Genomic DNA, 13,929 nt, shown 5'->3' on the forward strand with positions numbered 1-13,929 from the left:
AAGGACTTTATCTTGCTGGGGTTAAGTCCTAATTCTAAATCGTGTTACCGTGTTGCTTCAAGCCCATCATTCTGCACACGGGATGCGCATAAGTGCTTTGTGCTGCTCTGTATTGAGTCTTTCGTGTCATAATACTTTTCGCAATGAAAGATTTTTAATAGCCTTTCTTCTTCTGTCTTATCTATAATATGTTGCTGCATCATTGCTGTGCTATAAATGTAAAATAAATTTATTTAATTTGTTTATTATTTTTATATATTATTATTTTTTTTTGTTTTTTTTTGTGTGTGTATTTTAATATAAAGAGTGTTTTGTTTCATTTTCCCAGATTACACCTATTTACTTTTATTTTTCACTTCAGGGTCCATCCATCTATCGCTGTTCTCCATACTTGCGAAATAAGTTGTCACAATGTTTCCAGTATGTTTACACAGCTTTTTAAATCATGGCGAATGAGGGCGTTTTCATACATGTTTGGCCAATCAATGTATACTTACGTCACGAGTAGTACCAGTTGTGCTGGTTAGACCCTGCTCCAGAGTAGGAGCTAATTTCATTCTCGAAAAAAGGAGTCCGGTACTAAAATTGTACCCAGTTCCAGCGGTGCGAAAACGCCAAAAAGGGGTAGTTCCACAACTATTTCTGGTACTATGAAAAGGTTCCTGCGGTGCGAAAGGCCCTAATATGTGCCCTTTAGGAGTACACTAGCATATAACAACTACCAAATGTGACATTGAGTCTTTAAATAGAAGACGACGCCATCCACCCAGAACAAATCAAACATTTACTCTTTAACAAATCGGACTTCTTTACATTGGTTGAGTTGAATTTGCATTTGCAGCCAGTCAAATAAAAGTAGCTAATATTGGCATCTGAAAACAGTCACCGTAAACACATGGATCTCAAATTAAACAAGAGGGCTGCTTTTTCCCCTTGCGTTTCTTCAACAACCGTTCCTCTGTCATAAATGTGGATGATGCTCGGTTGATGGTTTAGCTATTAACCAAGGGGAACGGAGCGGACTCTACATGCTAAAGGTCAGACAGCACACAGCACATTACTAAATGTATGCGCATTACATTTAAACTACATTTTGCTCCCTGTGTGCCACCAACCCCTATGTCGGTTACTTTTAGACGAAGCCTACACTCCCTTTCACCCTCCCATCTTTCCTCTGTAGTATTCTCATCTCTTCCCTCACCTACCCATTTCTCATCTCTGGATGTGAAAGCAGCAACTAACACTTCATGCTGTACTTCAACCTCTTGTCTAGACGATATTCGTCCTCTCTCCTCCAGGCCAGCACGGGCTACCCCTTATAACCCCTGGTTATCTGATGTTCTTTGTGAGGATCGGACCAAACTCAGGGCAGCAGAGAGAAAATGGCGCAAATCTAAAGATCCATCAGACCTGAGTATGTATCAGTCTTTGCTTTCATCTTTCTTTGCTGAAGTCCATACTGCCAAATCTCCAAATTTCCAAAACAAGATCAACAGTGCTCCAGACACACGTAATCTCTTCAAAACATTCAATTCTCTCCTCTGTCCTCCTCCACTACCTCCCAGCACTTTTATAACAGCTGATGATTTTCTTCACCGACAAAACCAGAACAATCAGTAGTCAATTCTCAGCCCCACACGTGCACAGGACTTCAAACCAACCACATTCACTGCTAAAACTCCCATCTTCTCATTCTGTTCCCTCACTGAGGCAGAAGTATCAAAACTTCTCCTCTCCAGCAATCCTACAACACGCCTTCTAGACCCAATCCCCTCACACCTTCTCTAAGCAATCTCTCCTACACTGTTACTAGCACTCACACACATCATCAACACATCTCTCCTCACAGGCACCTTCCCCACTGCATTCAAGCAGGCTCGGATAACCCCACTGCTCAAGAAACCTACATTAAACACTTATCTTATAGACAGCTACAGACCTGTCTCTCTCCTTCCATTCATAGCGAAAACCCTTGAACGAGATGTTTTCAACCAGGTATCACTGTTTCTTTCACAGGACAACAAACTGGACACTTACCAGTCAGGTTTAAGGAGTGGATATTCAACTGAGACTGCGCTACTGTCAGTCACGGAAGCCGTGCGGATTGCAAAAGCTGATTCCAAATCAGATCCTCCTGTCTGCCGTCTCATCACTGGGCATCGCACTTCGCTGGTTTGAATTCTATCTCACTGGTAGGTCTTTCAGGGTGGCTTGGAGAGGGGAGGTATCTAAAGTACATCAATTGGTCACTGGGGTTCCTCAGGGATCAGTTCTTGGACCCCTCCTCTTCTCCATATACACAACATCACTGAGTCCCATCATACAGGCTCATGGCTTCTCCTACCATTGCTATGCTGATGACACACAGCTCTATCTCTCATTTCAACCAGATTATCCAACGGTAGCTGCACGGATCTCAGGCTGCCTGGCAGACATTTCAGCATGAATGAAGGAAAATCACCTACAGCTCAACCCGGCAAAGACTGAGCTTCTTGTCTTCCCTGCCACTCCAACTCTACAGCATGACTTTACCATCCAGTTATGTCCATCAACAATTACCCCATCAACTTCAGTCAGAAATCTTGGTGTAATCTTTGATGACCAGCTGACCTTCATAGACCACATTGCAAAGACTGCTCGATCTTGCAGGTTTGCATTGCACAACATCAGAAAGATGAGGCCCTTTCTAACAGAGCATGCGGCACAACTTCGTGTCCAGGTCCTTGTCATTTCTAGGCTGGACTACTGCAATGCTCTTCTGGCTGGACTTCCATCAAACACAATCAAACCTCTACAAATGATTCAGAATGCAGCAGCAAGTCTGGTCTTCAACGAGCCCAAAAGAGCCCATGTTACACCTCTCTTTATCTCCTTGCACTGGCTACCGGTTGCAGCCCGCATCAAATTCAAGATATTGATGCTTGCATATAGAACAGGCTCAGCACCCGCCTACTTCCACTCACTACTACGAATCTACATCCCCTCCAGAAGTCTGAGATCTGCTAATGAGCGACGCCTCGTGGTACCTTCACAGAGAGGCTCAAAATCACTTTCCAGAACATTCACATTTTTTTTCTTTATTTATTCCTTCCCTTTCTAGCTTGTACTTATTTGAACAATGCCTGAAACTTGGTATTACGAGCCCTTCCTGTGTCTGTTTGCCTCTTTAAGAAGAATCGCTTTATGTATTCCCCAATTGTAAGTCGCTTTGGATAAAAGTGTCTGCAAAATGGCTAAATGTAAATGTAAATTACAAACCAGTGAAACCCGTGCCCTCAGCCAAAGATAAAGAAAGAGAAAGAGGACAAAAGGGTCAAGCACCACCGTATTTCGCATTTACATACACAAACAAAAGAGGGCAGAGCAGCAGACAGAACACTAACACAATGTGTGTTCCTACAGCAGCGCACAGACTGAACTTCTGCAGTTAGACTCAATGGAGTCGAGTCAAGGGGCAAAGCAATGCGGGAGTATGGGCTGTTGCTATGACAACCAAAAGCATACCTGTGGAATGTGGCTGCTTGGTGACGGTGAGAGGCCATGTAGTGTTTCAGACAGGGAGGACGTGTGCATTCATGTTCAACTGATGAAATCTGTCTAAAAAGTGAGCTTTTGAATCACATTTAACGTGCATAATGCAATGCATTTCAAAGTCAAACTGAACATTCATCACAACTGATAGAGGATGATAAAGGATGGAATTTATTTTCACTTTAAACCTGTATTGCTTAAGGAGGTTATAAATTATCTTTGCTCTCTTTTAATTCTTTGACGTGTTTATTTTCTCATTTTATTTTCTTATTCGTGTTATTTTCATCTTCTTTTTTCCACAAATTACAAGGGAATTTGTATCGTTGAATGCATTATGTGGGTGAAAAAATTCAATATAACTGTTTTCCATGGTATTCAAAGCAATGAAACTGTTACTACATTGGTGGTACATTTTTAATTTCCAATCTGTTATGTAATTTTGTGTTAATATTTATATTTATATGCAGTATGCAACCTACAACTTTCCCTTTTTTGTTACGTCTCGCTACTCTCATTCCAAACTTCACATTTTAATAGGGGTGTAACAGAATATCGTTTCATAATATTCTGCAACACAAAAACATAATATGAATTGTGGGTAGCAAAAATATTATGTATCATGTATAGTTTTCCAAAATGAGAGTTGAGACATTTAATTTAGCATCAAATATGGTAAGCCCAGCTTTTCAGCTTTTATGATTATTATTCATGAATAAATAAAAAATGTATGAATAATTATGTAGTCAAGCACACAGAGTGCAAGCAAGTTGACAGCTGATGTAATAAAAATTTACCATTTTGTTAACAGTTTGTCACACATGTTAAAAGTAATCACTTAAAAAGCACACCATTTTAACTCTATTTTGGCTTTGTTCAAAAAGTATTGTGAGAGAATCGCTTATCAAACCAAATCATGACAAGAGTGAATTGTTTTGTTACACTCTACATTTTAGTGAATAAGGTTCGTTAGTTAATAGTAAGAAGTACTAGCTTGTGTCCCTTTCCTTCTTTGCATGTGTTTATTTGGGTAGTTCAGACATTTGTACTGCTGCACTCTTGAAAACAACCCAATTGCTGGGTTTGTCCATATTTCACCCACTTTTTAGAGAGCGTGTCTGCTTAAAGAAATCCACTTTCTATGTGTGTGAAACATTCAATTAAAACTTGTCCTTACAATTTATTTCCCTTGTGTTCCCTTGTGCATTTACATTTAATAAATAATCAACGCAGCTGCACATAATGGCAGTTTAGCACTGGTTGACTCGGCAGCTGGTCTCTTGGGGACACAGACGATTGTAGAATTCACACTCCTCTATGGGAAACAAGTCTGTTTTTGGCTATGGAATATGAGTTGGGCTTCCTGATCCTGTGGGACACACTCTGAAATCCTGCTGCTGTCTCCATAGGAACGGCTCAGAATCTGAGTTTGGCCGGACTTGAGTCAGAGCGTGATCTGCGCTGAGGAGCACAGCGATCTCATGCTGATACATGAGTGTGAACTTTATACTGCGTGTATCTGATGCTCAGCTTAGTTTATCACATCTATCACATCATCCTGAAACTCACAGCCGTCTGAGAGTCTACAGGTCTCAGCACGCTCAGTGCTGTGAGTGGAAACTATTTCCTGCCTACCACTGTTTCCTGCAGGAAGAATTTAAAGCTGATTCTCAATGAAAGAATTGATATGCATATGCAGCATTTTTATTATATATTCTAATTTACATGACACACTTCATACGAGCATCGTCATATCACACGTAATCTCAGCTTTTATTACATTCAGGTGAACTTTCCAAAACAGACATGGAGGTGCACAAGAGCTGTGTGCAGAGATAAAGGCCAGGCTACGATAACGCTTGTTGATTTTGTATAGTGTGTATCCGCAGTGTGTACACAAGATGTCTTCACAGTCACAGTTCTGATTGGGTTCTGACCCTGCTGAATGTCCAGCGCCCATCAGAGACATCATCATCACTCACACTCAGCACAAAGCATGCAGCGCACGCTGAATGAAATATTCATTATGCAACTGTACAGCTACACAAGACAGAAAGCCTAATGAAGTTTACCAGGTCAGCGCAGGTTAAACCATCAAAACAACACCACCAAAGCAACACACACACTCCTCATCATCTGCATCACACACACAGTGTCATGGGACAGTTAACCTTACAGATCTCATGAACTACATCTGCATGGACTGACAATGACACCAGAATAACCTGATGATACTGTATAGGTTCATTACAGTGATGCCTCACACTGAATGACAGAGTGTCCTGAAATCAAAACACGTTGTTAGCTATGAGTATACACTGGCTACGCCAAGCTGTGAAAAAAACCCACTACACACAAGTCCACTCACATAGTTAGGGCCCTATGAAATCAGTTTTATTTTTTTTCCGAATTTCAAATTCCGTTTTTTTGTTTGTTTGTTTGTTTGTTTGTTTGTTTGTTTTTTCTGGATTCCATGTTTTTGTTTTCTTCGTTTTAATTTTTATCGACTCTTCTTTGATGGTTAAAATTAATTTTATTAATCAGAAAGCATGGCTAATTGATTCAAATCATAAAACGTATACAATTTCACATCTATGTATTAAACGTTTAACAAAAATAAAAATTACATGTTTAGGACTCTATGAAATGTTTTATTTTTCTCAGCATAAGTTTATTGTTACCAAATTCTGTATTTTAGAATGCCTAAATATTTAAATGCATAAAAACAACTTAATTATTCAAATTTATTCTTAAAATAGCCTTATAATTTTTTCCCCCTCAGAAATTCTGTGTTGTGTATTTCAATTTTTCTGGTTATCAAATGAAGGCATAAAACATTAATTTCATTCATCTTTTAATTATTGAAAATTAAACTAACTTTTTTGGCAAACAAAGGGGATTTACAATTAAAATTAAAACATGGAAGAAATGTGTGATTATTCCTTGAACAATAAAGTACAGAGGCACAGAGGACATGAAGTCATATTTAAATATTCTTTTTGTGGCTTAACATTCAGATACTAGTCCATTTTGGAATTTGATTTAAGTGTAATGACCTACTTTTGATTAAATCGTTCAAAATTTGACAAATTCTGTCGTGATATTGCAAGTTCCTATACCTGGATTCCGCGATTCCGTCTGGGTTTTTCGCATCGTGGAAATCATAGGGCCCTACATAGTTTTCAACTGCAGGTGTTGTATGTAATTATTTGACTGTGTGAAAGCATATAAACACTATAGTATGTTTGCAGACATTTAAGAAACATGATACAGTACATTTCTTAACGCTACAGTCAATTATTCTGCTTTGAAATGTGTGTTTTGTGTCAGAATGTCTGTTTTTGTTTTGGTCTGTATGACTCCGCCCACAGCCAAGTTGGCTGAAAACACAGCGTATTGCAGCCATGAAAGAGTCTTTTGTTCTAAGGCCCTATGAAATCACAATTTCTTTTTTTTTTCCTTACTAAATTCTGTTTTAAATTTCTGTTTTAATTTTACTGGATTCGGTTTAATACTTTAATTACCTGTCTAATCAATTAAATTAATATAATTTGAACGTTAATAATAATTTATAGGGTTTATAATTACATAGAAATTTCTTATTAGAGTAATCAACTGAAGGCCTAAAACATAAACAGTTTAATTCATCTTTCACTACGCACACACACAAAATGTTTAATAGCAAAATATCAGTTGTCCTTTGATTTTGGGCTGAACTATTGACATAAGCCGGGTTTCCATCCAAAGTTTTAAACATTTGTGAATAAGTACCATTTTCATCCAACGAAAAAGAGAGAACAAAACAGTCACTTCCTGATAAACTGGCCCTAAATATCACTAAGAAAAGTAGGAGAAGCCACTGAATATAATATTTTTTATATATAATAAATGACTTACACCTCAGAGCAAGCAGACAAAATACAATAAATGTGGTCATTGCTTTTGGAGAGGGATGCCTGCTGTTTGGGAATACAGTTGTGTAAGACAATTATACAGAAGTACTTTGATGACAGATTTGCTTGGGCATTTCAGAATGACCACAACAACATTTCAGATGCTGTGCAACGAAACCAGTCCACTGGTTAGTTTTTTTTTTTTTTTTGGTTTTGCCATCCCATTGTGCAGTCATATGACTTTTTTTGAAGTGCACAGTGGTTTTTATTTGCAAAATGCATTTCCATCTTCTATTATTCACATTTTTCCGCATAATTCAAAAACCACCTCAAGCAAGCACAAACATTTTTTTGTGAATTAAGGGATTTTTTTTTTTTTTTTTAATTTGGTGTTTCCATCACTCATTTCTGATGCCATTCTTAAAAATGTGCATACAAACAGGGTGATGGAAACATAGCTATAGACAATTTTTTGTGGGATTCACCCAAAAAGTCCAATGTTAGATCCAAAATAGAAGTGTCTTGTTTAAACATGCTTCTTCCATGCTGAATCTGAATAACCACTCTGTCTGCAAACAACCAGCAAAACGCAGATGCTTGAGCAAGCAGGCCAGTTGGCAGAGCAGACCCACAAACACTTAAACAAAGACACACACACACACACACACACACACACACTCAGAAAGCTTGTCCTCAGGCAGCATGAGCCGCTGAGCTCTGGCCTGCAGAATCCACGAGGGACTTCTGCTCACAGCTGCTGTACGAGGAAGACGCCTGCGCTCCATCTGAGGACACAAATAACAGCCAGCCTCCCGCTTCACGAGCGACATACTGTCTATGATGTCTATGGTAGTGACCAAAATAGGGTAAATCACCTGTTGAAAGTAACTAGCACTTCAAATAACCTTTGTCGCTATTGCATTGTTTCGCCACTAGGTGGAGACAAGTGACAAGTGTTAAAAATGTATTTGTGATTGAATCATTCATCTAAGAGATTCGTTCAAAAACGCTGATTCCTCCAGCAATGAAACACATTTAGTATTTAGAGTCACTGAATCATTCATTCAAACCACTTTTTCATCATTTTAATATAAAAAAATAGTGTACTAAATATTTTATATTTTAAAGCGATAGTTCACCCAAAAATGAAAATTTGATGTTTATCTGCTCACCCCCAGAGCATCCAAGATGTACTTATCTCTCAAATGGACCATTAACACTCTATCTACAATCTCAATCAGGAGTGTTAATGGTCCACTTGAGAGATAAGTACATCTTGGATGCACTCATCAGTCTGCGATCCGCCGTCAAGCAACAAAAAGAAGATGATGCAGGCTGCTGTGAAGCGCATTCACAAGAGTTCTAACAGTTCGGACACTGCGGGAATCAGAGGTAATAAACAATATAAATACTGTTCAGTTTCTTGCACAGACCGATCGCTTTGTGTCTTTACACATCAATGTATCGTCACGATCCGCAGGGTTTAATTTGGATTTTTCTGTGCATGTTTTTTTTTTCTCTCATAGATTCTGTTACTATTTACAAGCACTGTACTGCTGAGAGACTGTAACAGCTGGAGATAAAAATCACAATCTGTGTTCTACTGAAGAAACATAGTCACCTACCTCTTGGATGCCCTGGGGGTAAGCAGATAAACATCAAATTTTCATTTTTGGGTGAACTATCCCTTTAAATACATATATTATAAAATGTGTAATAATTCATTCAAATTAATTAAACACTTTTAAATAGACTGCAGCAATAATATTTTGTCACACATTATTTTAATTAGTTCAGAATCATGGGAGAATCCTGATCTCTATTGAGACATAAAAAAAATGTGATTCTCAACTGAACCATGCAGCTCTAGGAGGAACAAAATTATTTAAATGAAAAAAAAAAAACATTTAGACAGCAAGATTTTTAATGTTTTTTTAAAGAATTCTCTTCTGCTCACTAAGCCTGAACTTATTTCATCCAAAATACAGCAAAAGCAGTAATATTGTGAAATATTTTTTACTATTTAAAATAGCTGCTTTCTATTGGAATATATTGTAAAATGTAATTGATTGCTTCAGTACTCCAGTCTTCAGTGTCACATGATCCTTCAGAAATTATTCTAAAGCCCAATTTACACCTACGCCGTAGGCTATGTGTAGTACGGCGTAGCCTGACGTGCACCTCTCCAAAAATCGAACAGCGCGATCCGTTATGTGTCTGTGTGTGTGTGTGCAGTTCAATCCTTGTAGGCAGAACTAGTTTAGAACGGCTATAGTTACAGCATTAATTGTGCTAGTGATTTAGCGGTACTTGAGCACTCTGAGAGCGAGCGAAAACCAGAATTATCAGACTTTCAAAAAAATCCCTACTTCTGTCAAAATCACACTGTTCCGCTCTAAATGCACTTCGATCCCATACGCTGCTTTGGGGTGGCAAAGCTCATTTCTAGGGTGGCAGTTGCCACCCCGTGCCCCCCTTGTGGACACGCCACTGTTGCTTTGGCGTGACATCTCACTTTTTGCAGACAGTGCAAAGGCAGAGTAAGAACTTCAAAATAGCCGTAAAAATCAAGTTTGAAATCATTTTCATTGAAACATCTAATTGCCAGATTTCCAGTGTCCTACCTATAATTAATTTTTCTGGACAAATACAAATTTGTAAAGACATTTTTAAAGCCGTTTCACACTCTGGAGCAGAGCGGCAATCCACCTGTCACTCAAGTAGCCACGCCCTTAATTATGCGGAACTTTAAGGCTTAATATAATTTAAACTAGAGATGCGCCGATCGATCGGCCAGGGATCGGGATCATTCTCACGTCTTTCCGATTTTGAGCCTATCCGCATGCAAACTAGGGCTGGGTACAAAATATAGATATTAATCGATTCTCTTTTTTATGGCACGATATTGATTCTTAAATCCCAAGAATCTATTAGTGTAACCTGTTTTCAGTTAATGGACAGAACATTGAAGGGCACTTCCAATCCAATAAATCGCAATAAGCATTGTGTTTTGGTGCTTTTAATATGAAACAAAGTCTCAGGTTTCAATTCATGTCCATTGTATTGCAGTATTCGAACAATAAACGCTGTTTAATCTGGAGTGACAGATCGCTGTAGCGCCTCAGTTCAACAGACGCAGCAGCGCGAGGTGCACATGATCATCTCCTCCACATTAATACCAGCTTCAGCTCAAAATAAACATGACTAAACATCCGAAGGTAAGTTAAAAGAAAGAGTACAACTTTCCAATCCGTATCCTGTCTCATGTAATCTCTCAATCAGTGTTTCAGCCGCGCAAAGACGTAAGTGTAAAGTCTTATAAACAATGTCACGTAACGTCACATTTACCTCAGAAACATATCCGGTGACCATAAACTCATTAATCAGATAGAAAAATAAACTGTAGAGAGGGGTATTTCGCTAAATATATGCACCATATAACATATTCATTATCATTTTTACTGTTCTTATGTTTAATTTATGTTTGAATAAATCAATCATTTTTTTTTATGACATCCACCATTAAAAATGTTATATTTAAAAAATATGAATTGAAGTAGAAATATTACTATGCAATTGTAACTTTATTATTTTTAAAACTTTAATGTGTAATTTTAACAGTTGTATACTATAGCTTATAAATCAGTCAGTTTTAACCTTCAATATTATAGTAATGTAGTACCAAATGACTCTCATGTATATTTTACAGCATTAGTTGAGACATTTTTTTTTTCCTTGAGAAAATTTGGCAAGTACTGTACCTGATATATATCCAAAATAATTGATATTGAATCGAATTGAATTGGTAATCTAATCGAATCGAAAGCTTGTGAATGAGAATCGAATCGAACAGTAAAATTTGTGTCAAAACCCAGCCCTAATGCAAACATGTTGTTGGCGTGGAAGTTTTTTACTGTGAGTGAAGAATTAGCTATTTGTGAAACTTGTAAGGCTAAAATAAACCACGGGGGAGCCACTTGCCATTAATGCTCAAGTAGCATTTTGCCTATCCATATGCTGGCAACATTTATTACCCACTTACTGCACTATTATTGTTATTATTATTATTATTATTATTATTATTATTATTATTATTATTATTATTATTATTATTTGGAAGAGTATTGTACACTTCAGTTTTGTTCATTCATAGGATCTTTTGAGTTTTGTAAGACAAGTAAAAAAGAGAAAAAGGTAAATGTATAAAGTTGTTTTGTTTTATAAAGCAACTAATTTTCAGTTAATTGTTATTTCTACTTCTTTCCAGTCACAGAGCACACAGAGCACAGAGTGAGAGAAAATCCTGTAACTTGGGAAATTGTAATGTTTAATATTTTTTTTTATTATTTTAAAAATACAATTTTGCTTTGAAGAAAAGTACATTTTTGTTTGTATATGCTGTCCATTATAATTATAGTTATAAGAAAATTGGAATCGGCAGATCACATTTACAAAAAAATCGAGAATCGGCCAAGAAAGTTGCAATCGGTGCATCTCTAATTTAAACGGATGAGTTATAAAAGAATCCACCCCCCTATCAGTTGTCATGAAGGGCAAATTTACATATAGATCAAAAACACTTTTTGTATCAGGCTGTAAACATATTTTTTTTTCTGCTGTCTATCATAATAAAAAATGTTTCTTGAGCAGCAAATCATCATTTTAGAATGATTTCTGAAGATCATGTGACACTGAAGACTGGAGTAATGATGCTGAAAATTCTACTTTGAAATCATGGGAAGAAATCACATTTTAAAATATATTCAAATATTAAAAATAATTCACAGTATTATTGCTTTTGCTGTACTTTGGATCAAATAAATGCAGGCTTGGTGAGCAGAAGAGAATTACAAAAAAAAATAAAAAATCTTACGGTTCAAAACCTTTTGACTGGTAACGTTACTGTACATCACATTATTGTAGTTCAGTTGTACTACTGTACCATATCAGCATCATCAGCCGCTGACAAACCCATATTATGCTGTACACAAATCTGGTGGTTAAAGGTGTGCTGGACTGATATCTGAAAGGTTGTAGGTTTAAATGCATGAAGGAATAGTCTCGATAAATTCGATATATCATATATAAATATCATATATATAAATTTAATTTAATTTAATTTAATATCGGTCTGTCGCTACTTAAAACACAAACGCTCTTGAATATAATACAAGATCCCTCAAAACACGAACTAGTAACTACAACTGAACAACCATCACTACATCTAAAACAGCATTATTAGATTATCATCTTAACAAACTGATAAACTGCATCTCCAGAAAGATAAGATCTGTGGATGAACCCCATGCAGAGTAGACACAGACTCTGAGAAGGTCTAGTTAGGCAGCTGAATAGGTTTCGAAACACAGCCCTAGGATACAGTTGCCATAAATAGTGCACACTGCCCTTAGTAATAAATAAAAGCGCTGATGCGATTCCTCACCTCGCTCCTGGAAACTCCGTTTGCTCTTTGCAGCTGATAGCCGATAAGGCTTCGCTGTTGCTGGTGTAAGCGGTTAACACGACGCCCTGCTCGTCCTGCTGTCGACTCATCTTTAGCGCCGCATTATCGGGAAAGTTTCGGCGTAACTTCGGACGAACTACGGCTCGACTCTCCCCTAACAACATGAATATCCAGAGTTATACATCTCCGCCCCCGCGGCGTCACGATGGCCAATCCTAGTGCGGGGAAGAGTCGGCTAATGAATATTAATGAGGTTATGTCACGCTGACCCAACAAGCCTTGCTGATTGGCTGAAACGCAGTCGCTGTTAAATGAGCACGCTTGGTTCATGAATATAATTACATAACCCGACGCTCCAGAAAGGTTACTAAGCAACGTACGTATGCATACATTAGATACGTCTTTAGCGAAACAGAATTATATATTTTACTTTTATATTTTTTTCATGTAAACTTTAACCGGTTGTGCTTCTCTAAAAAAAAAAAAAAAATAAATAATAATAATAATAAAAATAAATCTATAACGTTTTGAAATGTGATTTTAGTAAACTTCAGTCATACCCTCAGAGATTAAATCATATTTTGACACTGTTGCACAGAGCACCTCTTAACCCCCAGTGATTTACCTCAGCTTGTATCTCAGATACTTACTCATGTGTATTAATTTAACAACTTCATGTTAAATGTCTAACCTCATGTCTAACAGTCAAGCTGATGTGCAAAATAACTTTGAAATAAAGCAGTTTTCTGTGAGGCTGAATTTCAGTACAGTAGTTTCATAATTATAAATGAGATAAAACAGAAAATAAGGCAAGCTCTATCTCTACTTTCTTCTCTCTAGAGAGAAAATGGTTGTGTAAATGGATCTCAGACACACCTGTTTAGAGATTTTCCGGTCCAAAATATTCTTCTGCTAATGTGATTGTACAAATACACACAATAAAGGCATGCAGCAGCATTCAACAAAAGCACTGATGCAAGTGTGTCAGATGATTTGGTTAATTAACACGCATGCATAACGTGACCCAACACTGAAAACCAAAAG

At 37.4% G+C, this 13,929-nt stretch overlaps 1 protein-coding gene across 1 annotated transcript in view; it reads right to left on the reverse strand.

Annotated features, from left to right (window-relative positions):
* LOC109073852 (rho GTPase-activating protein 18-like) overlaps positions 1-13,078 on the reverse strand; it is a 48,165-nt gene extending 35,087 nt beyond the window's left edge. Inside the window, exon 1 of the mRNA XM_042726835.1 lies at positions 12,865-13,078. Coding sequence (XP_042582769.1) covers positions 12,865-13,049 — 185 coding nt within the window. The 5' untranslated portion in view covers positions 13,050-13,078. The remainder of the gene's footprint in view (positions 1-12,864) is intronic.
* Positions 13,079-13,929: the final 851 nt, after the last annotated feature.

Source organism: Cyprinus carpio, chromosome B7 (genome assembly GCF_018340385.1).
Source record: "Cyprinus carpio isolate SPL01 chromosome B7, ASM1834038v1, whole genome shotgun sequence".
Taxonomy (NCBI): domain Eukaryota; kingdom Metazoa; phylum Chordata; class Actinopteri; order Cypriniformes; family Cyprinidae; genus Cyprinus; species Cyprinus carpio.